Source organism: Myotis myotis, unplaced genomic scaffold (assembly GCF_014108235.1).
Source record: "Myotis myotis isolate mMyoMyo1 unplaced genomic scaffold, mMyoMyo1.p scaffold_m19_p_1, whole genome shotgun sequence".
Lineage (NCBI taxonomy): Eukaryota > Metazoa > Chordata > Mammalia > Chiroptera > Vespertilionidae > Myotis > Myotis myotis.
Window position 1 is genome coordinate 148,177,225 of NW_023416313.1, and position 23,915 is coordinate 148,201,139.

General features: G+C 52.2%; 2 protein-coding genes and 2 pseudogenes across 7 annotated transcripts; 1 reads left to right on the top strand and 3 right to left on the bottom strand.

Annotated features, from left to right (window-relative positions):
- Positions 1 to 820: 820 nt before the first annotated feature.
- On the bottom strand, positions 821 to 9,240 carry REM2 (RRAD and GEM like GTPase 2). Of its 4 annotated transcripts, none has more exons than XM_036355973.1 (6): positions 9,101 to 9,234; positions 7,859 to 8,001; positions 3,447 to 3,788; positions 3,132 to 3,205; positions 2,217 to 2,424; positions 821 to 1,897 (listed from the first exon to the last, which is right to left on the bottom strand). In XM_036355973.1, the coding sequence occupies exons 2-6, from the start codon at positions 7,893 to 7,895 to the stop codon at positions 1,602 to 1,604; spliced, it is 957 nt and encodes a 318-aa protein (XP_036211866.1). In that variant the 5' UTR covers positions 7,896 to 8,001; positions 9,101 to 9,234; the 3' UTR covers positions 821 to 1,601. The 4 variants fall into 4 exon arrangements, with proteins under 4 accessions (XP_036211866.1, XP_036211858.1, XP_036211874.1 ...); XM_036355965.1 differs by having other exon boundaries at positions 9,059 to 9,198; XM_036355981.1 differs by lacking the exon at positions 7,859 to 8,001 and having other exon boundaries at positions 9,101 to 9,240.
- A 158-nt stretch (positions 9,241 to 9,398) lies between these two features.
- Positions 9,399 to 16,078, bottom strand: LRP10 (LDL receptor related protein 10). 3 transcript variants are annotated; one of them, XM_036355909.1, is made up of 7 exons: positions 15,152 to 16,078; positions 14,714 to 14,758; positions 14,067 to 14,202; positions 12,218 to 12,408; positions 11,083 to 12,100; positions 10,614 to 10,743; positions 9,399 to 10,486 (listed from the first exon to the last, which is right to left on the bottom strand). In XM_036355909.1, exons 1-7 carry the CDS (start codon positions 15,183 to 15,185, stop codon positions 9,881 to 9,883), a joined length of 2,160 nt encoding a protein of 719 aa, XP_036211802.1. In that variant the 5' UTR covers positions 15,186 to 16,078; the 3' UTR covers positions 9,399 to 9,880. The 3 variants fall into 3 exon arrangements, with proteins under 3 accessions (XP_036211802.1, XP_036211812.1, XP_036211821.1); XM_036355919.1 differs by lacking the exon at positions 14,714 to 14,758; XM_036355928.1 differs by lacking the exons at positions 14,714 to 14,758; positions 15,152 to 16,078 and adding an exon at positions 14,385 to 14,511.
- A 4,962-nt stretch (positions 16,079 to 21,040) lies between these two features.
- On the top strand, positions 21,041 to 22,054 carry LOC118679351 (annotated as a pseudogene).
- Positions 21,950 to 22,101, bottom strand: LOC118661838 (annotated as a pseudogene).
- Positions 22,102 to 23,915: the final 1,814 nt, after the last annotated feature.

Genomic DNA, 23,915 nt, shown 5'->3' on the forward strand with positions numbered 1-23,915 from the left:
AGTCATTAAAGAATTAACAGATAAAGTGAATAAAGTCCTAAGGATAGTGTCCCTATCATATCTCATGCTGGGCTGGTCTCACTTGGCCCTCTGCAGCTGTAAGGACTAAGAAGACAGACATCTCCTTCCTCTTTCCATCAAGTTCTGGGAACCTGAGTGGGGTGAGGCGGAGGCCTGGCCCCTGGGTGCTCAGGTAACTGCACTGCATGTGTAAGTGTGAGGGGAGCTGCTGCCTCTGTTCCCTTTGTTCAAACTCGTGGCTCAGGCAGCAGCAGGCGTGGGCGTCAGCAGGGAAGGCACTGACAGCTTCAGTTCTCACCCGGGCTTCGCAGGTGACAGCTGGGGTGGTGGAGCCGTCAAGGGAGGTGCAGGCTGACCCCGTCCTGACCCAGCTGGTGGGCCTCTCCGGTGGGTGTGGGCCTCACCTGGAGCCAGTCCAGGGCATAGCTGAACGTAGCTCTGGGAGCTAACTGTAGCCTCCAGCCCGCTTCTTGCAGTATAAGGTAGGGTCAAGAGATGGGTACTGGGTACTACGTGTCACTAAGGTACTAAATTACTTCTGGCAGATAAATTACTTCTAGCTCCTCTCCAGGCCTGTTTCTTCAACGGCAAGGCAACGGCACGAGTTAGACCCAATCATCTCCAAGGGGCTGTGGTCACCGGTCACGGACTACATCAGGACTAAGTCAGTTCCGAGGCCTCCCTAGAGAGTTAGGTTCCTTGCTCCTTCGGGCCTGAGTTTTCTTGTCTGTAACAGACAAGTGTTTCCCACATCCATCCCTTCTGTGGGGGCGTTGAAAATAAAGTCAAAGTGAACAGGTGCAGTAGAAAAATTCTTTATTCAAAAGGGAAGGGTGGACCCTTGCTGGTACTTCCTGGGCCCTGGCCAAAGGGGAGTTACCACCCCGCTCAGCTCCTCACGCTGGCATCTGAAGGCAAAAGTCTGTCCACACCTTACCTTTAAGAGCCTTAAAGGGGAAGTGCCGTGGTGTAGTGATAAATCACAAAATCAGTTCTCAAAAAATAGCACTACCAGGCCCTTGCCTTTAAGAACTTCTTAAAGGCAAAGTGGACAAGTGCAGCAGATAAGAGCCAGAACATTGTAGGAAAAGTCTCCAAGAAGGGTCTCCGTGTCTTTACCTTTAAGAATCTCTTAAAGGTGAGGCATATTCGTGCACAGTACAAAGGTGGAAAACCCTGTAAAAGAGTCTCCCAAGCACTTTTCCAGTTCTCGGTTTTAGGGTCTCTACCGGAGAGGTGGTAAAGCGCGAAGTAATGAACAAAATACCGTACCTTGCAGAACGATTTTCCTTCCTGCCCGCCGGCGCGCCCGCCCTCGGGTCTGAGCACTGCCTCCTGCGCCCAGGGGCGGAGGGGTATTTCAGAGACCGCCCCTCCCCCCTCTAACCGTGGTCACACCAGGGCGTCCTGGGAGTTTTTGGTTTCCTAGTCTACATCCCCCCCCCCCCCCCCCCTCCAGCCTTGGCTGTCTTCACAAAGGAAGTCGGACAGGGCGTGGCGGGGCGAGCGGGCGAGCCGAGAGTGGTGACCATGGCGACCGCGGTGACCATGGCGACCGCGGTGACCATGGCGACCGCGGCTCAGAGCACGGAGAGGTCGTGACACGACCTAGAGCGCTGCTTGAAGAACTTGGCGTTGCGGGGCACCAGGTTGGCAAGGAAGCGCTTGGCCTTCTTGGTGAGGCTCTCGCGCCGCGCGGGTGGCGCGGGGCCCTCGGGGCTGCCCCCCTCTGGCCGCTGGCCCCCCGCGTGGCCCCGGCCCCGCCTCAGCCGGATCTGGCGGACGGCGCCCTCGAAGAGCTCCCGCGTGTTGTGGTGCAGCGCGGCCGACGTCTCGATGTGCTTGCAACTCAGTGTTCCTGCCAGGTGGCGGCCCTCTGCGGGGAGGGACGGGATCAGGCGCCTGCGGGTGCACTGGGCCTGGGGCAGGGTGCGCCCTGGAAAGGGGCTGAGGCGAAGACGGCAAAGCAGGGATCGAGGGGAGGGAAAAGGGAGCAGTGAGAAGACGTGACGGGGAGTGGAGAGAGGAGCTGCTCAGGGCCCTAGGCATGGGCACTGGGAGACTGCGCTTAGCCTGGGGCTAAATGTCCTTAAGTTTGTGCAGCTGGCGGTAAAAACGCCTTATGCAAAAGAGGTGACTTGGAAGGGAGAAGATACCTTAGGATGGCAAGTATGGACGCGGTTCAGGATACCCACCCTCCAGTGAGACCTCCCGGGAGCGGGCCAGGTCACTCTTGTTTCCAACGAGGATGACGGGCAGGTCATGGTGGGGCCTCCCAGCGCGGAGTCGAAGTAGAGTCTCTGGAACTTTGGAGAAGCTTCGTCGGTCAGTGACTGAGAAGACGATGAGAAAGGCATCCCCGGTCTGAAGGCAGTGGTCCTGCAGCCACCCCGCGCCATCCCCCTGCAGATGGGCGGGAAGTCACAGAATGTCAGGGCGGGGAAGCGAGGGAAAATCTGCCCAGCACCTACGATCTCGAGGACGAGGAATCAGGATGTGAGGGAGAAACCACCTGTGTGGAACAGCAGAGCTAGTGAATGGCAGAATCTCCATGTCCAGGGTGTGTTTGTGGGGGAGGCGCAAGTTAGTAATGTGAGCCCACACTGGGGAACTGGAGACACAGGATCCCAGGCTAGGGTAGCCCGTCCTATTTTCTGATACATAAGCTCAAGAAAGTTTAAGAAATGACTGCTATTCAAGTGTTATGTAACCTGGTCTCTTGTTTCTATATAGTAACCATTTACATCCAAACGTTCACAAGTCCTCACTTTCTCTTTTTCTTTCCCTGACATGCCAGAGCCCTGAACTCTTGAGGGGTCAGACTCTTCCAGGCTGAAAAAAAGTATGGATAGGGTCAGTTTCAGAATGTTTAGCCTGGCTTGCAGCTGCAGGGTTCGCCAAATTCAAATCCTAACTTTCCTCTGGGTCAGAAGACCCTGGAGAGAAGTGGATCTTGAGGCCATGACATGCGCACTATTGGGGGCCTTTGCTAAGATGATAACACGTGTTGAAACCAGCGCCTGCAGTCCCACCAGCCTTCACCCAGGCTTTGCCCTTCCCCAGTTCTCCCAGGGGTCATCACCAGCTTGCAGCCGCATGTTAGTTCTCACCTGTTCCCAGATGTCATAAACAACTAAGGTGACTTCCTCCTTATCCACCATGATGCGTCTCTCATAGGTGTCCTCTGTTGGGAATAAGGACAGGGAATAGTGCCCATTAGGAAGCTCCCAACACTTGTGAGACCTGGTAGCCAGGGATGCCTCAGATCCCAGAACCAGGGACCGTCCTCCAGGGAGGTTGCCACAAAAAGCATTGGAGAAACTTCTCTGAGGTTCTGGCTCCCAGGGGCTGCTCATGCCTTGAGCTCTCCCATCCCTGACTAGCTCTGGAGGCACCCTCAACCCTTGCAGGGCTCCCCGAAATACCTGGATTCTCCGGCTCATGAGTACTGTCTCCCTGGAGACCGCCAAAAGTGCCCGCTAAGGAGCTCTTGCCCACGCCACTCTCCCCCACAAGCATGACCTTGAAGATGCCATCCTTTTGGGTGGTGGCTGCCTCCCCTGAGCCCAAGGAGTCAGAAGAGCCAGAGGATGAGGCTTGAGGTGGCCAGTCAAGTTCATCTACAGCCTGGGCCCGCCGCAGCTGGTGCTTGTAGGGGACAGGCATGCTGCCTCTTCGTCTGGGGACCCCGGGGGCAGAGGGTGGCCCGCTCCGGTCCAACCCTGCCAACAGTTTCTCTGACTTCTTCAGCAGGGTGGCATTTGCTTCTGGGGGGCAAAGAGAAAGAAGGTATGAGCGGGGTGTGCCTAGCCATCTGCACAGGGCTCAATCCTGGTTGCTCCAGCTTTAGAGGCCCAGTTGATGACCATGACCCAGAAGGAGCTGAGAATCTTTGGTCTGACCCCTTACACCAAAACTCTCCCAGAAGCCTGAACTGGTGGGGCGCTAAGGAGCTGACCTGATGGCTTGTCCAAAGTGGCTCCAGCCACAACCTATTCAAAACTGCCCCATGCAGGGGAGGCGCCTGTGTGCAGCCTTGCACACCCACTCACACTTCACACTGACACACAGGCACACCCTCTGGCCGGGGGCTGCTCTTCCTTCGGCCAAGAGGCCTTGCCCCTGCTGCTTCCTGCACTGGCAACCCCCTGGCTTGCTGGCTCCGGGATGAGAAACTGAAGCTGCTGCCCATGTTCTGTGGGGGTGGGTAGTGGTAGTCAAAAAACTTTGCGGGGAGCCCGATCTCAGGGAAGGTCCTTTGCTCTTTGAGATGTGTGCTTTGTGTCTCTGGGTGTGTGCATGAGAGGGGCTGCCTCTTCCTGTGGCCTTGTAGGTGAGTATCCCCCAGTGCGTGAGAATCCTGCACCCCTGGCTGTTTCCGTGAGTTGGAGAAAATATTGTGTTCATGGTGAGGAAGAGGGAGGGTGGGAGAGGGAGACAGTGAAAGAGCAGGAGCATAAGAGCGTGACAATGCATGGGTCAGGGTAACAGGAGGAAGATGGACAGACACAACAAAGGGGGATGGAGAGAGGCTGGAAATAGCCCAGGATCAATACCTGGCTAGCAGCCAGGGCCTCCAGGAGCCAGAAGAAACCCTTACAACAGGTCCCCAGGGCAGCCCCTTGCCCGTGATTCCCAGGCTTGGGGGCCGCCCCTTCCCTTTCCCGTTCCTTTCCTCCTGCCTCTTGGGAATGAGTCGGACCTAGGGGGCCAAGTACAAATTTCCCCAGCGTAGCCCTGAGAGTGAGGGGGAGGGGGGTATTTAAGCAGCTCTTCCCCCCCACCCCCCAGTTCAGCCCCATTCCTAGTGTGAGTGGGCGGCTTCCCCCCTTTCCAACTTGCTCTACCCTTCTTGCTGTTTGGGTTCAAGCTCCTTTAACCCCCTAGTTCTGACCTCCCCACAAAGCTTCGGCTCCCACCCCCATGGTTCCAGCCAAAATCTGCCCCGCTCTGCCTCACCTGGTGTGGGCGTCCCTGGTGGGGAATTCTGGTGGCTGCCGGAGGGGCAGAGTGCTGTGGTTTCTGTGTCCGTGTCCATGTCGGCGTCCAGGTCCGAATGCATCGGTGTGCGTGTGTGTGCAGCCCGGGCGACCAGCAGCACCGCTATCTCATTTAGCAGCACTGTCAGCTTTTCCCTTTAAATACCACCCCCCCACCACGTGTCCTCCCCCCTAGACACCTGGGGAAATTGTCCCGCCCCTGATGAGGTCACACATGCTAATGAACAGTGATGTCAGCGGGATTCCCTCCTTTCTGCCCTCCCCCCTTTGTGTCGCTTCCCTCTGGGAGCACACACACTGCAGAGTCCGGGTAAGACATAACAGAACAAAGTCAGACAGCAGAAGAGACAGGGTCTCAGAGAAGTGGGGCGAGGGTTTGGTGGGTAAGGAAGGCAGGAGGCAGGGACACAGGACCGAGAGGTCTTTCTCCAGGAGCCAGGATTATGCATGATTTATCTCCGTGTTCCCAGCCCCCTAGCCCAAAGTCTAGCCCAGAGTAGGTGCTCTGTGGCTAAATGGAGGGCTAGAGGTAGAAACCAAAAGAATTGCAGAGACAGGAGGCACCCACCTTGCCACCAAGCTTCCCTGCCATTCTCTCCTTCCCCACACCACCCCTTCTGGGCTAAGGCCCAGAGAAGTACCCGTTTCCCAGCCTGGTCCCTAGGTAGATGGGGCTTTGAGGAAGGAGAGATGGTTGCTTTGTTTGTGCTGCTTCCTTTCATCACCAAGTTCAGGTGCTGCAAACCATTGTGGGGACTTCCTTTTTCTCCCTCCCTGCCAGGCCCACCAGCCTAGTGTTAATCGGAGCAGGAAAGAAGGGTGGGGTACAGAGTGCTAGCCCCTCCCCTTGAGTCCCTCTCTGGGACAGCCACCAGGGCTTCTGGGCTACACAAGGCAGACCCAGTGTCTACCGCCTTCTGTAAAGCCAGGATGGGTGTCTCATTTACTGTTCGTTTCCTGCCCAATTACTCTTGGTCTTCCTTCCTGACACCTGCAAGCACCCAAACATTCTGATTTCCTGGCCCCTGCTGACCCCATTTTTGTCAGGTCTTCCTACAATATCTTTCATCCTCATGGCTGTAAGGCTCAGAGTGGTAGGCGGATGGCCTGCCTCCAAATCAATCATGCAGCTGGAAAAAAAGTAGGGACACCAGGACTCTCACCCACATTTTTCCAATGCCAAAGATGCTTCTTCATCTCTACCCTATGCTGCCTTCCTTGTCTTAAGTATTCCAACTGTCTCCTATTATTGGGAACAATCCATATTGCAATCTTTGGTGGGCTTTTCCAATCGAAGAGGCAAATGGTAATCGGATTAACATGCAGTAACAGTTCATTTATCTAGAGACCAACTACAGGGCAACATTGTGGGGTCTAGTGGGAGCAGAAAGGATTCCTGAGCAGGTACAATATTCATGCGCTTTACTCATAGGATAGACTCTCCAGTCTTCAATTATGGACTATTTATCTGTTATTCACAATTTTAATGTGTCCATGTGTGTTCGTGTACACATAGATCAGAAGCACATTTAGAGCAGCAAGTGACCCCTGATAGCCTGGTAGTAGGGAAGCAACACCACAGAAACCTTTTAAAGCAGTCATAAGCATTTAAAGGCGCTCTAATACCATTTGGCATAAAGGCAAACAGCCCCCTGACACTGTTGTAACTTCTGAAAACATAGCTTAGCAGGAGCCATTGGTTTCTGTGTGATCCTCAGCATCCCGGCAAGATTTCTATTAGGTTCTGGCTCCCAGGGGCTGCTCCCACCCCCGACTTCCACCGCTGAGCGCTGTCTGGAGACCACCAATGAGCTACATATGAGTGTAATGTTTTAGAATGATTTCCTTCCAAAAGGAGTTTTTAGAGAAGTTTTAAAGTATAAAGGTGTGAGCTTGATGTAGCTGGAAAACTCAATGAGGTGGTTGGATTCATTTTTCTGGTATCAGATGAGTGAGTCAGGGGCTGCTGAACCCAGCAAGGATTCCTGGCTATGACTTCTGCCTGCCCTCAAACCAGCCTTAGGCCACAGGAACAGGTTGGGTTTCACCTTGAACCACCATCTCTCTTCCTCACGGGTAAGAGGCTGTATACTTGCTCATCCATCTCCAAGCTCCCTCAGGAATGGGAGAGCCTATGGAATAGTGGGAAAGGGTGAGATTTGGAAGCGAACCAGCCCAGGTTTAAACCTGCCTCTCGGTAGAGACTAGGCTAGTCTCCTAATTCCTTGGGTGCTGCTCTGAACCTGTGACCTGGCTCGTGTGGTTGTGATGCCCATGGCACTGCCTTGTCATGAGGGTTGGCCACATGGGGTAATGGATCTGACCCTTAGCAGGGAGCCCAATTATTGGTGCTCCGCGGCCTCTTCTGTGTGGCAGGGGGACCCCCTTCCTTCCCAGCAGGGACCGGAACTTGGTTCAGGCCCAGATTCTGCTCCTTAAGGACTGAATTCTGTTGTTCTCACATTTCCAGCCGATCCCCCTCTTAAGCTGAGAACACCACCACCTCCTCTTTCAGCCCTGATATTGGGCACCACAGATAGTGGTATCTATCCTGATAGTATTTGAAGTTGCCTCCTCTTTTTCCTTGGGCCATGGTTAAAATAAACTTGGGTGAATGTTCCCCAATGTCCCACCCTCTCCTGGGTAGGACCCTCTGTTTTACTAGATTTCTCTTACTGCCTGTATGAGGCCAATTCCTTCTCCCCATCAACCTGGAGCTTCACTGTGGCTGCTAATGGTGTTACTGCTTGCATCTCCCAGAGCACACACCCAGCACCCAGAGAAGCTTCTTTTAGGCTCATGAATCTATACACACAGGCATTCCTAGTGAACTCTACCTTCAAGTCCTCCCTCCAGCATTCTGAGGAGTTCCATCACGGGGAGCGTTCTTTTACCTTGAATCTCTGTCCACTTTCATTACAAAAAAAGGTCTCGAGTAGGACAAGGGGTGAAGATACCAGGTTGAAGGTTTTTGAGATGGCTGCAGGGAAGACAGGAGCAGGAAGAAGGTAGAGACCAGGTGACGGAAGAATGGGAGGGGAAATCAACATTCCCTGTGTCACTGGGCCGGACACTGGTGGGACCCAGGGATTGCTGCACTGGGGAAGGAAGGCCCGAAGGAAGAACAGTAAGCAAGAAGGGAGATCTCTGGAGAGGATCTGCAGTGAAAGGAACTCGGGTCTTTCCCGAGCCAAGACGCCAGGGTCCCAGGACTGCACCATATACCCTTTTTGCCATTCCTTAGGCTCTTGCTCACTGGGAAGGAGGAAACATTATGCAATCCGCACTGCATGTAAGGTTGACAGGGTATAATCAACAGGGCCCTCCACCAGAGGGTGGGGATAGGCCAGGCCAGGCAGGAAAGGCGAGGACGAGGCTGGGGGTTTCCCTGGGGATGGGGGAGCGTGTTCGGTCAGGGATGCCTCAGCTCTGCCTCTGGGCATAAGGCTCACCCCCATAGTTCCTTCTAAATCCTTTGTCCCGATTTTCACGTCAAACTCTGGGACAGCTCTATCACCTTGCTTACCAGAGGCTGCGTTCCAACATTTTCACAGATCATTCCCTCCTCCATCACCCTCTCCAGCTCTTTGGCTCTGGCTACTGCTTGCGTTCCTGCACCTTTTCTGAGGTTCAGGGTCCAGCTTATTAGAGCCTTCACTCTCAAGTCTGCTTAGTTTGCTTCTCCGGTGGACACTCACCATGCCTGAATTCACAACTCTATTCCAACTACTGACAGTGTTCTTTAATCTAGTTGGGCCTTCTTCCAGGAATACCTCTTAGATTTGGCCAAGTAGATGCCAGCATCTTCACATTCTGAATGTTTGATTTTTCTCTCAATTCACCTTTGCCTGCTTTGAAGCAGCCTGTTAAAAGCTCATCTGCCTAGTACAGACTGTAATTGTCTGGTGGGGGTAGAGGGTGGAGGGCAGGAGTCACCGCTCCCATATTCTACCAGGGACAATCTGCTCCTGTGATCTGTACTCTGCAAGTACTCCATAAATGGAAACCTTTCCAGCTACAGGGCCCAGCAGGCTCACCAGGCTCTGGTCTGGCAGTGAATAAAGAGGTGTGGTGCTCACCCTGGTGTCAATCACTGTAGAGTTGGGCCCCAGGTGGTGAGTGGAGGTGGAAAGGGTTGGTTCTTAGGATCCTTAGGATTTTCTTACCCACTGTGTGGTAAAAAAATCAAGAGTGTGTGATTAGATCAATAGGAAGAGGGGAGAGCAAAGGCCTACACAGACAGGAAGGAGCAAAGTGAGGTGAGTATAAGCGGAGATGGGTAGAGACGCAGGGCTCAGGCTCACAGCTCATGTACAAAAATCTTAAATTTCTGATTCCTTTATTTTCAACCTTGACTTCTGGGCAATGACCTAGCTATTGGACAAAAGCATTTGTTGTGCTTTTTTTTTTTTTTGAGCCAGGCCCTATAGGAAGGATCACAGTTGGCAAAACCACAGGCCCTGCCTAAATCTTCCCCTTGGGGGCTAGAGGTCTCCAGCCAATTGGCACGCTGGTGCTTAAGGCCACTTTTGGTGGGGGATTGGTAAGGATGGAGTGTTCAGGCCTATGACCTCTTAAGAACTTTACTCTTTAAAAGGAGCCACCCAAATGGTGGTGGTGTGAGGAGAGGGTGGTGGTGAAGAGACTGTGATCTCTGGCCAGGTGCAGCGGGAGCTCTGCATGAGCCCTCTCTCTGCCTGAGGGACACCTAACTTGACAGCAGCTACACAGGGCAAAGGGAGGCTCACCAAGTCCCCTCAGATATAGGGTCAGGGAGGGAAGTAGTGGGAGTGAAGCTGGGCTGTTTCTAAAGGGTGGTTGTCACTGTGACTAGAGCCCCCAGGAGAGCCCAGGTCCCCTCAGGCAAGCAGTGGCTCATCCTCTGCTTCAACTACCCAGACTCCCGGCTCAGCCAGTGGCACCAGCAGTACATCGTCTTCATCCTCTGGGGACAGGACTATCGTGTGGGGTTCAGGTGGGGTTTGGGTTGGTCCTGGGGGCCGGACTGGTCCTGGCGGCCGAAGGCTGGGCAAGAGGCGGCCTCGTAGGGCCTGCACCACTCCAGACAGCAGTGATGGTTCTAGGGGCACTGAAGGCAGTGGCCCTGGGGCCTCCAGGACAGTAGGGAGGGCTGGAGGTATGCTAGCAGATGGGAGGGGAGCCTTGACAGGCAGTGGTGGTGCCTGTTCCCCATCCTGCCCACCTACTGCCCCAATCTCACGGGCTGGACCTGTGCTGCCATCTAGGGCTTCAAGGGGAGCATCCGAAGGTGTGACTTGGGGTCTGGTTTCAGGGGTTCGGGCTGGAGGGTTGGTTCGAGGAAGCAGGCCCCAGCGGCGGAGACGGCGCACCAGGCGGCGGACAGTACGGCCCCGCTGGCGGCGGCGGGCACCTGAGGCACCCCCTGGAGTCATATCCTGGCGCAAGATCTGTAGCAGAGAACGCAGGTTGCCCAGCACTGAGTTCTGCAAGGAGAGGAGGAGACATCAGTCGGAGGGATGAGGGCCAGAAGCCTGAAAGGAGGAAGGGACAGTGGCAGGGCCACAGTGGAGTTGGGGGCAGCATGAGCTAGGGTTGGGGGTAGTGACTTACATCATTAGGATTCTCTGTAGGGAAGTCCTCCACAGGTGGGATGGCGCCCTGGGCAATGAGCTGTCCATAAGACGGGGGTGCCTGCTGCTGCACAATCTCAGCCTCCATTCGGGAGAGGGGGGCAAAAATGCTGGAAGGAATGAGGGCTGCTCAGTCACAGGTGGCCCAGCTACAGTAGCCTGTCCCGACCTGGACAGGCCTCTTCCCTCCACACCCAGGATAGGACAACTGAAGCTATACCATGGTTTTCCCAAAAGTCATCTGAGGTCCCCTCCTTCCTTGCGATGGCTTTCAGAAGATAGACCTGTTCTTTCCTCAAAGAAGAACCTCTTTCCCGAAGCTGGATAACCCCGAGCCAACCCATAGGCTGGTCACTGAGCCTATCCCCCACATGGGCACCCTCCTGGTCTCCTGTGGCAGCACGGGCTCCGTCTCACCCTCAGTCCCCACTCCTCTAAAGCCAGCTGACCTGTACTCCTGGGTGCGAATGGCATAGAGCTTGCAGGTGCAGCCCAGAGCAATGACCAGCAGCAAGCCGCACACAAGGCTGCCAATCACTGCAGCTGTAATGACCTTGCGGGGCAGGGCATAGGAGCAGTCCCACTCATCACTGCCGTCAGCACAGTCTGGCTGCCCGTCGCACACCCATGTCTCATACACGCACTTCTCGTCCCGACATCGGAAGTTGCCAGGCTGGCAGTGCCGGCAACGTCTCTCATCTGCTCCGTCAGCACAGAAGGTCTGGTAGTTACAGCGGTCAGCAGGCAGGTAGCAGGCTGTGGCACTGGGGGTGCCAAAAGCCCCACAGGGATAGTGTCCAGGTGGGCAGCTGGGGCAGTTCTCCTCATCTGTGCCATCGGCACAGTCCCATGAGCCGTCACAGCGCTGTGCCTCACTGTAGCAGCGCTCACCTAGGCCCTCACTGGCCCCCAGGCCAGAGCCTAAGCCGCAAGGTTGGTCCCAAGGTAAGCAATAGCCCTGCACGTGGTAGGTGGCATTGAAGCCCCGCCCACTGCTCCAAGGAACTGTGTGGTAGGCCACAATGGCTTGGCCAGACAGCGTCTCCACGGTGACAGCCTTGCCATTGTTGAAGTGGGTGAGCCTGCGCAGCCGCCGGGAGGTCTCAGGGGGCCCAGAGCCATCGTACACATGCACTGCATCTTCATAGCCCAGATCCAGGGCTGTGAAGCGCACTGCGAGGCGCCGGCCGTCGTGGGGGTCCAGCAGCCAGAGGCAGGACTGGGGGTGGGAGACTGACGCCAGGTGTGAGTATCCAGGGGAGGAGAAGACCCCATAGAAGTCTTCCAAGGTGTGATTGCAGGGTGGGGCGGGGGCAGAGGCTGGGATCAGGTCAGGGAAGGGATCTGAACTGCAACCTGCCTCATCCGAGCCATCTCCACAGCTATCGACCCCGTCGCAGTGCTGGGCTGAGGGCACACAGCGGTGGTTCAGGCACTGGAACTCTTCCTGCAGGCATATCAGCCAATCTGCAGAGGCACCATGGAGAAGGGCTCTGAAGCGCCGGAGCTGGTGGGGCCCTCCCCTCCTCCCTGGGGCTTCCACTGCCTGTGTTAACAACCCCAGGGACACCCAGTCCAGCCTACCTTGGCTGTAGGAGAGGAGAAAGCCCTGGCCCATGGGTGCTCTGGCCCCGGCATAGCTGTAGGTGATGGTGACATTGCCCCCAGGTAGCTGCAGAGGGCTGGCAGGTGCCTCGCACAGGGAGACCTGTGGCTGGAGAGGGGAGCGCAGGATTAAGCGCTCTGAGCCACAGGCCAAGTGCAGTTTTTGGAACCTACAGGGGTAGAGAGCAGGATGTGAGATATTCTTTTTTTGTTAATCCTCACCCGAGGATACTTTATTGATTTTAGAGACAGGAATGGAGAGAGAAAGAGACAAAAACATCAATGTGAGAGAGAAATATCAATTGCTTTGCCTCCTGTATGAGCCGTGACTGGGGATCAAACTCGAAACTTGGGTATGTGCCCTGACCTGGAACAGAACCCATAAACTTTTTTGTATATGGGATGATGGTGCAACTAACAGCCACACCGTCCAGGGCTGTGAGATATTCTTGATTACTACCACTGGCTTCTTCCTCCCCAGGACTTTTCTACCCCCAAAAGCACAAGCATCTACTTATCCACAATTCAAATAGCTAAGTGAAAATTCAGTCAGCTAAATTCCTTAGTAGTCAATGGCACTAGTCCTACCAGAGGCCAGTGGCACCTTGAGATTATGTGATATATCCTAGATTCCCATGGAAAAACAGACTTATCTTCTGAGACTGCAATATGAACAGGGGTATTGCTTTCCAGTTGTTGCAGCACTGTCACTCAAGTACAGTGTTAGCAGTAACTGGCAGCTACCACACAGCTAGATTAGCCAGAACTTGCCATCCCCTCCAAATGCCTGGCAGTGAGACTTGGGATCACCATGGCACTTTGATCCCTTTGCTCCAAAGCCTCTCCACAGATTGCCCTCTCCCTTCACCTCCCCCTTTCTGGGTAAATTCATGAAAAGTGAACTGTGTGAAGCAAACAGCCAGGTACTTAATTAACATGGGCACAACCCCATGGCCCAAGGTTGGAGGAGCCTGGGAGACCTGGATTACTCAAGAGATCTGGGGAGGCTGAGGAAGGTTCTAGCTGATTAAAGGACTAGCTCTGAATCCTAGGCAAAGATATTCAAGGATTAAGGACTTCCTCAGAGCAGCCATACAGAAAGCCAAGGATGTTTCTAGAATGACTGCTGACCTTCAGAGATGACCAGGACCTAAGTTAGATGTCCATCCCCACCCAGATCCAATTCACTGTGTCTGGTTCAGAACAAGGCAGGCTTTTAGGACAGATGAGGCCAGTGGTTCCCAATGTGGGGCGCAATTTGATTTTTAAGGAGGGCAATTCGAGAATAAGTTAACTGAATTTTTTGCATTTCTTATGGTTCTAGGGGCCTCAGATACAGTATATAAGTATAAATTGTGACATATTTATGCATTTCACTTCTCTATTATATGTTTTGAAACTCTATTTTCTATTTTCTCATATCAATTTATATTATTATTATCATTTAAACAATGATTAAATGATTACTGATTGCTTCCTCAGTACTTCAACTGTCCTGTTTATTTTCTCTTTCATGGATGCCATGCTCTCTGGAAGCTTGTTTAGACCAAGTGAATGGCCTTTAGGCTTCCTCCACGTGAATAGGAGCTCACTTTTTGGGTAATAAGAATTATATGTCATGGTGGGCGGGCATCAGGATTTTAGAGATGCTTAGGTGGGGCATGGCCAAAAAAGGGTTGGGAACCGCTGGACGAGGCCAAATCAAATTCTACTCTTCCCCCTGTTGGCAGGGATGGGAACTCCACAAAGAAGGCTTTCCCTGAAGGCTTTCCCATGATAAAGCTGGGAGGAGCCGGGGAGAGGAACAGGGTCTTGCCCCGCTTCTCACCTGACCATTACAGTCTGATCCTTGCTGCCAGGGATGAGCCAGGTGCAGTTGGCAGGGGAGCTGTGGCTGTCCCGGCTCAAGGGCCTCTGTAAGGTGCCCTGTACTTCCAAGAGCACTGCCGGAGGGTCTTCACAGGCTGGGGAGAGAGGCAGAGACGCTGGTTGAGAGTCTGTTACCATCCCATCCCTCCCCAGACTTGAGGCCCCCAAGGGCCTGGGCTCTTGAAGAAGGAGCACACAAACGTCCCCTCCCGCCCAGACTTGATGTCATCATAGTCTTCAGTGGGCCCCCTTCCTCCCACAAGCGTCACAGCTTCACCTTAGGTATCAACAGTATATACAATCTGATGTCTGCTCTGTGCCAGCCCTTGGACCAGGAGGAACCGGACATACTGTCTCTAGCCTCAGGGAGACTACGTTCTGGCTAGGGAGATCAAGCATGGCGACTGGGGGGAAAACAAAATAGGAGGTAAGTTCCAGGTGAGGGTTCACACTGGGTCTCAGTTTCCCCATCTGTAAAATGAAGGGTGGACAATCGCCACTCAAAAACTATGTCGGCACCATAAGAATGCAGGGAAGAGAGACTCCCTCTGCGGTGCTGCCCTCCTGTCACCGAGCCCCGAGCCCCCAGAGGCGGCATCCACTCACCAGGATTTGGGAAAAGGATCCGGTCTGGGTGGGCCAGCGCGCCCCCTAGAGGAAGAGCGGGGAAGGGCAGAGAGGGAGTCGCTCAGAAGTTTGCTCCACCTGCACAACTCCGGGGGGAAGAGCGGCCACCGGGACTTCCGGGTAGTTTCTGGGGAGGGGCGCGGGGCAGGGGTGGCTGCGGGAGGCGACCCCGGGCAGCACGGCCCGAGGGGCGGGGCGGGGCGGGGGTCTGGGGAGGCCCGAGGGAGGCTGAGGGCTGCGGGCGGCGGCTGAAGGCTCCCCGGGCTGGGCCGGCGGCGCCGGGGGCAGCCGGAGGCGGGGGGCTCGGGCTGGCCGGGGCGGTCGGGGGTCCGCGGGGGCGGGCGGGCGCGGGAGCGTCTGGGGGTGACGGCCCGGGGCGGGGCGGGGGCGGAGAGGAGTTTCGTTTCTGTTTCTCACCCAGGAGGAGGAAGAGGAGGGTGACGGGCGGCATCCTGAGCGGCCCGGCGGGGCACAGGTCCGGCAGCTTCCGTCGCCTACCCAGCGGGGAGGAGGCGCCGCTCCGCGCGCCCGGGCCCCGCAGGGCCGCCTCCCCGAGCGGGGTCCATGGCTCGGGCCGCTCGGCCGGGGCTCGGGGTGCCAGGGCTGGGGGCGGGGCGGCGGCCCGGGGCAGGGGCGGTGCCTCTCGCCAACTTCGGAGTTGTCTTCCGGGCGCCGCGCGCGCGCTCTCCCCTCTCCCGCTCGAAGCCGGCTCCGCCGCCCGGCGGTCAGCTCCAGGCCCCGTCCGGGCGCACCCTCGCCCGGAGCCCCCCCGCAGGCCGCGAGCGCCGGGGTCCAGGCCCGGCCGCCACCTGCCGGAGCGGGAGGCCACTTCCTCTTCCAGCAGAACTTTGCGGCCCGTCGCCTGCACGGCCGGCCCGGGGGCGGCTCACCTTCCCCCGCGCGTCGGGTCTGCGGGACGCGGCGGGAGAGCGCGGACGGGGACGGGGACGGGGACGGGGACGCGCCGCGGCCCAACTCCCGGCCCTCGCCCGGGCGGCACCCCAGCCCGCCCCGGGGTTGGAGGAGCCGCGGCCGGGGCGGAGGCAGGGGGCGGGCCGAGCAGGGCCCCACCTCTGCCCCCGCGCGCGCCCCGCCCCCGGCGCGCCTTAACCCGTCTCGGCCCTGCCCCGCCGGTCAGACCGGCTTCGGACCGAGCGCTCGGGCTCGGACCTCGACGCGGCTTGGTTTACCCCGTTGGGTGTGACTCGCTCGTTTCAGGACGCGTTTCTCCACAGACAACTGCTGATTCCGGAGCTGCCGCGCCCTTCTTTCCTTTGGGCCCTTCAGTCTGAGGACTTGCCTCGTCCGAGGGTCCGGGCCCGCGGCCCTGGGGGAGTGCGCCTCTATTACAGACATTACCGCGCGGCGCGGTGACTATCTGGTTACTCGCCGCCCCCGCCCCCGCCCCGCCTCTTCTCTGGAAACGGAAACTTCCTGTTTACCTTTGTCCCACGGGGCTTCTGTCCTGCTTCGACACCGTGAGGACTCAATAAATGGTAAATAAAGGAATAAACGTGCCTTTCCCACTTGCTGGCCTGGTGCTCTGGAGAAAATTACTTAACCTCCCGGTTGAAAATGGGGATAATAATAGTGCATCTCCCTCATGAGGATGTTGTCAATCCTTTAGGGAGATAATGCGAGGTGAGCATAGAGGAAGTGTTCCGTACCTGGTAATAATATTATTATTATTAGTCACAGGAGGTATTTCTAATTTATGTGGGCTTGAGGCTACCGATGTTCTGTGGCACTGTTGGTAGTATTAATAAACAATACCAATAGCAAATACCTTTTGAGCTTTTTTTTTTTTCACATTTCAGGTACAAATCTAAGCACTTTTCAAATGTTTGCTCTTTTTATTTCTCTCAACAATCTTGTGAGGTATGATACTATTGTTACTCCCATTTTACACATAAGGAAACTCCGGGTACACAAGGTTAAGTTTTTGCCCAACATCATGGACCTAGGAAATACCGAAACAAAGGTTTGGACCTAGGTGATCTGCTTTTGGATAGAACATACACTTGGGTCCTTACTACTCCCACCCCTTTACAAATGATACAAAACAGTTAAATGTTGATGTGTTCAAAACTGGGACCTCAGCAAGGCCTGAAGCCATAGCGTTGGTCATAAAAAGGCCCTTCCACTTGATCCCATGCCCTTGGTCCCATGCCCTATCTCTCCCTGGCCGCTACTGCAGCCCTTGGGATTAATGAGGGGTGAAACAGAATCCTGAATGTGGGAGCAGGATGTTGAGCAAAGGGAAGAAGGGCAAAGAGGTTGGGGAAATTTAAATTATTTAGTCCTAAAAGTGATTATGGAGCTTTTAGTAGATAGCTTGCCTGTGTTCTCTATGCTGGATACTTGGCATATGCCTGGAACTCTTAAAGACTTCACTTTAGCTTCAAGGAGATTTCAGTCTAGTTGGAAAGAGAGGTCAATAAAATAAAAAGAAAGAGAGGTCAGATGCCTAAATTAAAAAGCCAGCACTAGCTCGTTTTGCTCAGTGGTTAGACTGTCGGCCCATAGACCTAAAGGTCACGGGTCCTGTTCCCAGTCAAGGGCACATACTTTGGTTGCAGGCTCCATCCCCGTCAGGGTCAGGGCTTGTAAGGGAGGCAACTAATGGATCTTTGTCTGTCTCTCTCTCTTCCCCTCCTCTCTCCCTTCCTTTCTTTCTATAAATCAATGGAAAAATATCCTGGGGTGGCCCGGCTGGTGTGGCTCAGAGGCTGAGTGTCAACCCAGGAACCAAAAGGTCGCGGGTCAGGACACAGGCCTGGGTTTCAGGCTTGATCCCCAGTTAGGGATGGGGGGTGGGGAGGGGGGCGTGCAGGAGGCAGCTGATCTATCGATGATGTTCCTCTCTCATCAGTGTTTCTGTCTCTCTATCCCTTGCCCTTCCTTCCTCTAAAAATAAATAAATAAAACATATTAAAAAAATATCCTGGGGTGAAGATTAAAAAAATAAGCAAAAAGCCAGAGAGCCATGGGGAATACCCATGGGAGCCAGTATGTGGGTGGTTGAAAAATGTGGAAAGGAAGCAGGACAGATGGTGGTGAGACTGGAAGAGTTGTTGGGGGCAGGGGAAGAAGGAAGAGAGCCCATGGTCTGAGGTGCTGAATAAACAGAAACTTTCAGAAAATAAAATCAAGATCTATGCTGTTAAGAGCAATCATCATCATTACCGCCACCACCATCATCAAGAAACTGCACCAGGGTAGAACAAACTTTCATTCTATAAATATTTACTAGACTAACTTACAAGTGCAAGACACGGTGCTAGACATTTTTAAGAGTGAATTAAAAAAAAATGGCAGCAGAGTAGGAGGAGGATGCATGGACATGCTCCCAGGAACAAGCTGGAATTACAACTGAAATATGGAAAGGCTTCCTAAATAACGGAAAACTCACAGGAGAGAACCCTGATACCCAAGGACCAAAGGTGGAGAACGCATAGAGACTGGTAGGAGGAGCGGAGGTGTGAAAGGGCTGGCCGAGCACCCACAGACGGCAACTGAAGTCCTGGAGAGATATCTCAGCTTGGGGGGAGGGGTGCCACTGAGAACCCTGGGACCTAATCCCGAAGCTGGACTCCCCAGCAGAGAGCACCAAACTGAGGAGGATACCATCATAACATCTAGCTGTGAAAAGCAGTGGGGTGCTGTTTGCCAGGGGTGGCAGCTGGAAGTTCAGGCACCCTCTTAAAGGGCCAACACACAAAAATTCCCTGTGGAGCATGGGCTACTAAGTTTCAATCGCACTGTACATGTGCACCTGCACGTGGTATTTTGTGGAAGAGCCACACTCAAGGGGCCAAAGAGCCGCATGTGGCTCGTGAGCCGCAGTTTGGCAACCACTGACTTAAGAAATTAAAAGTAACAATTAGCCTCCAGGCAGAAGCAACTGCACCATCCTGTTGAAAAACTCTCTCCATACCTGAGGACGATTGCCTGGGGGCAATTCAAGTTGGAATCCTATTAATCTGTAGACAGAGGCCATCTCTGGAGGCTTTGAGTCTTTGCCTGATCCAATTAGTCAGAAACAGCCTTTAACACTGTTCTGCACTAGAGATTGAGAGGTGTAGAGGATCTACCTAATACAGTCACAAACCCAAACAGACAACCAAACTGGGGAAACAAAGAAACAACCCCCAAATGAAAGAACTAGTGAATTCTCCAGAAGAAGAGAGAAATGAAGCAGAGATAAGAAATTTATCTGAAACAGAGTTCAGAGTAATGATGTTAAAAATACTCAGCAGTAGGAAAAAAGATATAGTAACTATGAAAAAAGAACAGTCTGAGATAAAGAGTGACATAACACAAATAAAGAACACATTGGAAGGAATACACAGCAGATTAGGGGAAGCTGAGGATCAAATCAGTGAATTAGAAGACAGAGTTGAAAATATCACTCAATTAGAGAACCAAAATGAAAAAACAATTAAGAAACAGAAGAAAGCTTAAGGGAGCCGTGGGACAATGTGAAATGTAACAATATTAGAATAGTAGGTGTTCCAGAAGAGGCAGAAAGGGAAAAAGGAACAGAGAAGGTGTTTGAAGAAATATGGTAGAAAACTTCCCAAACCTGGTAAAAGAAAAAGTCACACAAGTTCATGAGGCACAGAGAACCCCAAACAAGAAGAACCCTAAACAGACCCTTGCCCAGACACATCATAGTTAAAATGCCAAAAATTAAAGACAGAGAATCTTAAAGGCAGCAAGAGAAAAGAAAACTGTTACCTACAAAGGAGTCCCCATAAGGCTGACACCTGATTTCTCATCAGAAACTCTACAGGCCAGAAGGGAATGGCATGAAGTACTCAAGGTAATGGAAAGCAAGGATCTGAGACCAAGATTACTATATCTAGCAAGGCTATCATTCAAAATAGACAGTCAAATAAAGAGCTTCCCAGACAAAAAAAAAAGACTAAAGAAGTTCATTACCACCAAGCCCGCATTACAAGAAATGATAAAGGGATTGCTGTAAGGGATTGCTGAGAAGACGAAACAGAGAGAGAAAAACCTAGCCAAACAGAATTAAAATGGCTATAAATAAGTACTTCTCAATAATAACCCTAAATGTAAATATATTAAATGTTCCAATCAAAAGGTGTAGGGTAGCTGAATGGATACAAAAACATGACCCAATTATATACAAGAGCTCCACCTCAAAACAAAAGACCCACAGAGGATGAAAGTGAAGGGATGGGAAAAAATTTTTTTCCATGCAAATGGAAAAGAAAAAAAGCTGGAGTAGCAATACTCATATCCAACAAAATAGACCTTAAAAGCCTCATGCTAAGCAAAATAAGTCAATTGGAGAAAGATAAATATCATACAAGCTCACTCATTTGTGGAATATAATGAACAATGTAAACTGATGAACAAAAATAGAGCCAGAGAGCCCTAACTGGTTTGGCTCAGTGGATAGAGCATAGACCTTCGGATTGAAGGTTCCCAGGTTCGATTCCAGTCAAGGGCATGTACCTTGGTTGCCAGCACATCCCCAGTAGGGGGTGTGCAGGAGGCAGCTGATCAATGTTTCTTTCTCATCAATGTTTCTAACTCTCTATTCTTCTCCCTTCCTCTCTGTAAAAAAAATCAATAAAATATATTTTAAATAATAGAACGGGGGGGGGGATGTTCTAGAATATCATAGAAGTAATCCTGTTATTTGCAGAATTTTAATATTTCCTACAACTTTTGTGGTATCATACGATGTGAGTACAGTTTTGATAATATTATTATACTTAAAATCCTTTTATTCTTGAAATATTAATGTTTATTGCATGTAATATTATTATATATAAGATAATTTTTCTTGAATAATTGATGTTTATTGCATGTAACACTATCATACTTAGTGCAGGAGCCAAGGTTCTATGGTCTGAATGTTTGTCTCCCCAAAGTACTTTAAAAAAATATGTTTTGTTGATTCTTTTAGAGAGGAGGAAGGGAGAGGGATAGTGAAATAGAAACATTCATCAACTGCCTCCTGCATGCCCCTTATTGGGGATTGAGTTTGAAACCCCAGGCATGTGCCCCAGCCAGGAATCAAACCAGTGACATTTTGGTTCATGGGTCAATGCTCAACCACTGAGCCACACCGGGTAGGCTCTTTAAGAAAAAACCAACTATATCAATAAAAATACCAGGTTTAGGCCCTGGTCAGGTGGCTCAGTTGGTTGGAGCAGCATCCTGATGTGCCAAGGTTGTGGATTTGATCCCATCCCTAGTCAAGGCACATACAAGAATCAACCAATGCTGGTAGTCGTGGCGGGAAGCAGGCTACCGGAGGGTCAGGCCTCCGCACAGGTGAATCCAGCGGGAATCAGAGCCATCAGACCACCACCATGACTGTGGGCAAGAGCAGCAAGATGCTTCAGCACATCGACTACAGGATGAGGTGCATCCTGCAAGATGGTCGTATCTTCATTGTCACCTTCAAGGCTTTCGACAAGCATATGAATTTGATCCTATGTGATTGTGATGAATTCAGGAAGATCAAGCCAAAAAACTCAAAACAAGCTGAAAGAGAACAGAAGTGAGTCCTCAGGCTGGTGCTACTTCAAGAGGAGAACCTAGTCTCAATGACAGTAGAGGGACCTCCTCCCAAAGATACTGGCATTGCCCTGAGTGCCACTTGCTGGAGCTGCTGGAGGCCCTGATCGGCAGGGCTGCTGGCAGAGGAATCCCAGCTGGTGTTTCCATGCCCCAGGCCCCTGCAGGACTTGCTGGGCCAGTTCATGGGGTTGGTGGACCATCTCAACAGGTGATGACCCCACAAGCAAGAGGCACTGTTGCAGGTGCTGCAGCTGCTGCCACAGCTAGTATTGCAGGGGCCCCAATCCAGTACCCACCTATGGGCCCCCACCTATGGGCCAAGGGGCACCCCCTCCAGGCATGATGGGCCCACCTCCTGGTATGAGGCCTCCCATGGGTCCACCAATAGGGATCCCCCCGGATGAGGAACTCTAGTGGGCATGTCCCTTCCAGGAATGCGGCCCCCTCCATTAGGAATGCACCCACCAAGGCCCTATCTTGACCCTCCTCAGCTCCATGCTTGTTTCCTGAAAGCCCGTCCATAGTCCTTTTATTTCTGTATGGCCTGTGAAACAAAATTTCTTAATAAACTCTTAATAGGATATAAAAAAAGAATGAACAATAAATGCATAAATAAGTGGAACAACAAATCGATGTGTCCCTCTACTCAAAATCAGTTAAAAAACACACACCAGGTTTAACATGCACGAAGCTATGAAAACCAATGATGCCAGATACTGAATTGATATTGCACTGTCCTTTGAACACTGTCCCTCCAAATTCTTTTTTTTTAAATCTTTATTGTTGAGATTATTACAGATGTTCCTCTTTTTTACCCCCAATGCCCCCTCCACCCAGTTTCCTCCCTGCCCCAGGCCTTCGCCTCCCTATTGTCAGTGTCCATAGGTAATGCATATATGCATATAAAATCTTTGTTTAATCTCTTCCCCCCTCCCCCCACCCCCTTCCAGCTGAGAATCATCAGTCTGTTCCATTTCCATGCCTCTGATTCTATGTTATTCACCAGTTTATTCTGTTCATTAGATTTCTTATTCTTTTATTTTGATTTTTAGATTCAGTTGTTTTTTTTGTTTTTTTTTTTTAAATATATTTTATTGATTTTTTACAGAGAGGAAGGGAGAGAGATAGAGAGTTAGAAACATCGATGAGAGAGAAACATCAATCAGCTGCCCCCTGCACATCTCCCACTGGGGATGTGCCCGCAACCCAGGTACATGCCCTTGACCGGAATCGAACCCGGGACCCTTCAGTCCGCAGGCCGACGCTCTATCCACTGAGCCAAACCGGTTCCGGCTAGATTCAGTTGTTGATAGGTATGTAATTGTTGCCATTTTGTTGTTCACATATTTTTTTTAATATATTTTATTGATTTTTTACAGAGAGGAAGGGAGAGGGATAGAGAGTTAGAAAAATCGATGAGAGAGAAACATCGATCAGCTGCCTCCTGCACACCCCCTACTGGAGATGTGCCCGCAACCAAGGTACATGCCCTTGACCGGAGTCGAACCTGGGACCCTTGAGTCTGCAGGCTGATGCTCTATCCACTGAGCCAAACCGGTTAGGGCCAAATAGGTTTTCAATATCTTGCTCTCTTTCTCTACTCTGGCACCCCCATAATGTGAATGTTTGTATGCTTGAAGTTGTCCCAGAGGCTCCTTACACTATCTTCATATTTTTGGATTCTTTTTTCTTTTTGCTCTTCTGGTTGGGTAGTTTTTGCTTCCTCGTATTTCAAATCGTTGATTTGATTCTGAGACTCCTCTAATATACTGTTGAATCCCTGTATGATATTCTTTATTTCAGTCAGTGTATGCATAATTTCTTGGTCCTTTTCCGTTTTTTTGGAGGTTTCTAGAAGATTCTTTTTTTTTTTTAGAAGATTCTTGACTAACCTTATAACTGTGGTTTTGAACTCTATATCCAGTAGTTTGCTTTCTTCCATTTATTTCATTTGTAGCATGTTTCTTTGTCTCTGCATTTTGGCTGCTTCCCTGTGTTTGTTTCTATATGCTGGGTAGAGCTGCTATGTCTCCTTGAGTTGGTAGAGTGGCCTTGTGTAGTGGGTGTTCTATAGGGCCCAGTGGTTTAGCCTCCCCAGTCACCTGAGTTGGGAGCTCTATGTGCGCCCCTGTGTGGACTGTGTGCACAGTCTTGTAGTTGAGACTTGATCGCTGTTGGTGTCACTGGGAGAAATTGAGCCCTAGGCCAATTGGCTGTGAGGACCAGCTGCAAGTACAGTGGGAGAGCTGCTGTGCAGGAGACACCTTTATGGAGCAGGACTTGCTTCAGTGGGGCTTTAGTGCTCACTGAGTCTGCCCCTTGAGTGTGTCACTTGTGGATAGGTAGAATTGTAATCTGGTCTTGTCTGACACTGACCACTGGGTACACTGGCTCTTGGGTCTCCAGAGAGGTGCAAAGTCAGCTACTGCCTGGGGCCACCTAGCAGGAGCTACAGAGAGACCTGCAGATTCCTCCTCTTTGTATAAAGTTTGAAAGTACCCAGATGAGGCCCAGCTATGAAGCAAGGCAGGCTGGTGCTGGTGCCGGGTCTTGGGCCTTTTATTGATAGGTTTGGGGCTCCCTGACCCAGCTAAAGCTTGTTTGAGAGATTTTAGCC

Excerpts from the sequence above, each read along its gene's own strand:
- REM2 (XM_036355955.1), bottom strand. The coding sequence starts at position 5,083 with ATGCATTCGGACCTGGACGCCGACATGGACACGGACACAGAAACCACA. Across the intron at positions 3,789-4,980 it reads ACCAGGGACGCCCACACCAG|AAGCAAATGCCACCCTGCTG; the intron begins GTGAGGCAGAGC and ends TTTGCCCCCCAG. Across the intron at positions 3,206-3,446 it reads TCATGAGCCGGAGAATCCAG|AGGACACCTATGAGAGACGC; the intron begins GTATTTCGGGGA and ends TATTCCCAACAG.
- LRP10 (XM_036355909.1), bottom strand. The coding sequence starts at position 15,185 with ATGCCGCCCGTCACCCTCCTCTTCCTCCTCCTGG. Across the intron at positions 10,744-11,082 it reads ATTCGCACCCAGGAGTACAG|CATTTTTGCCCCCCTCTCCC; the intron begins GTCAGCTGGCTT and ends CATTCCTTCCAG. Across the intron at positions 10,487-10,613 it reads CTACAGAGAATCCTAATGAT|AACTCAGTGCTGGGCAACCT; the intron begins GTAAGTCACTAC and ends CTCTCCTTGCAG.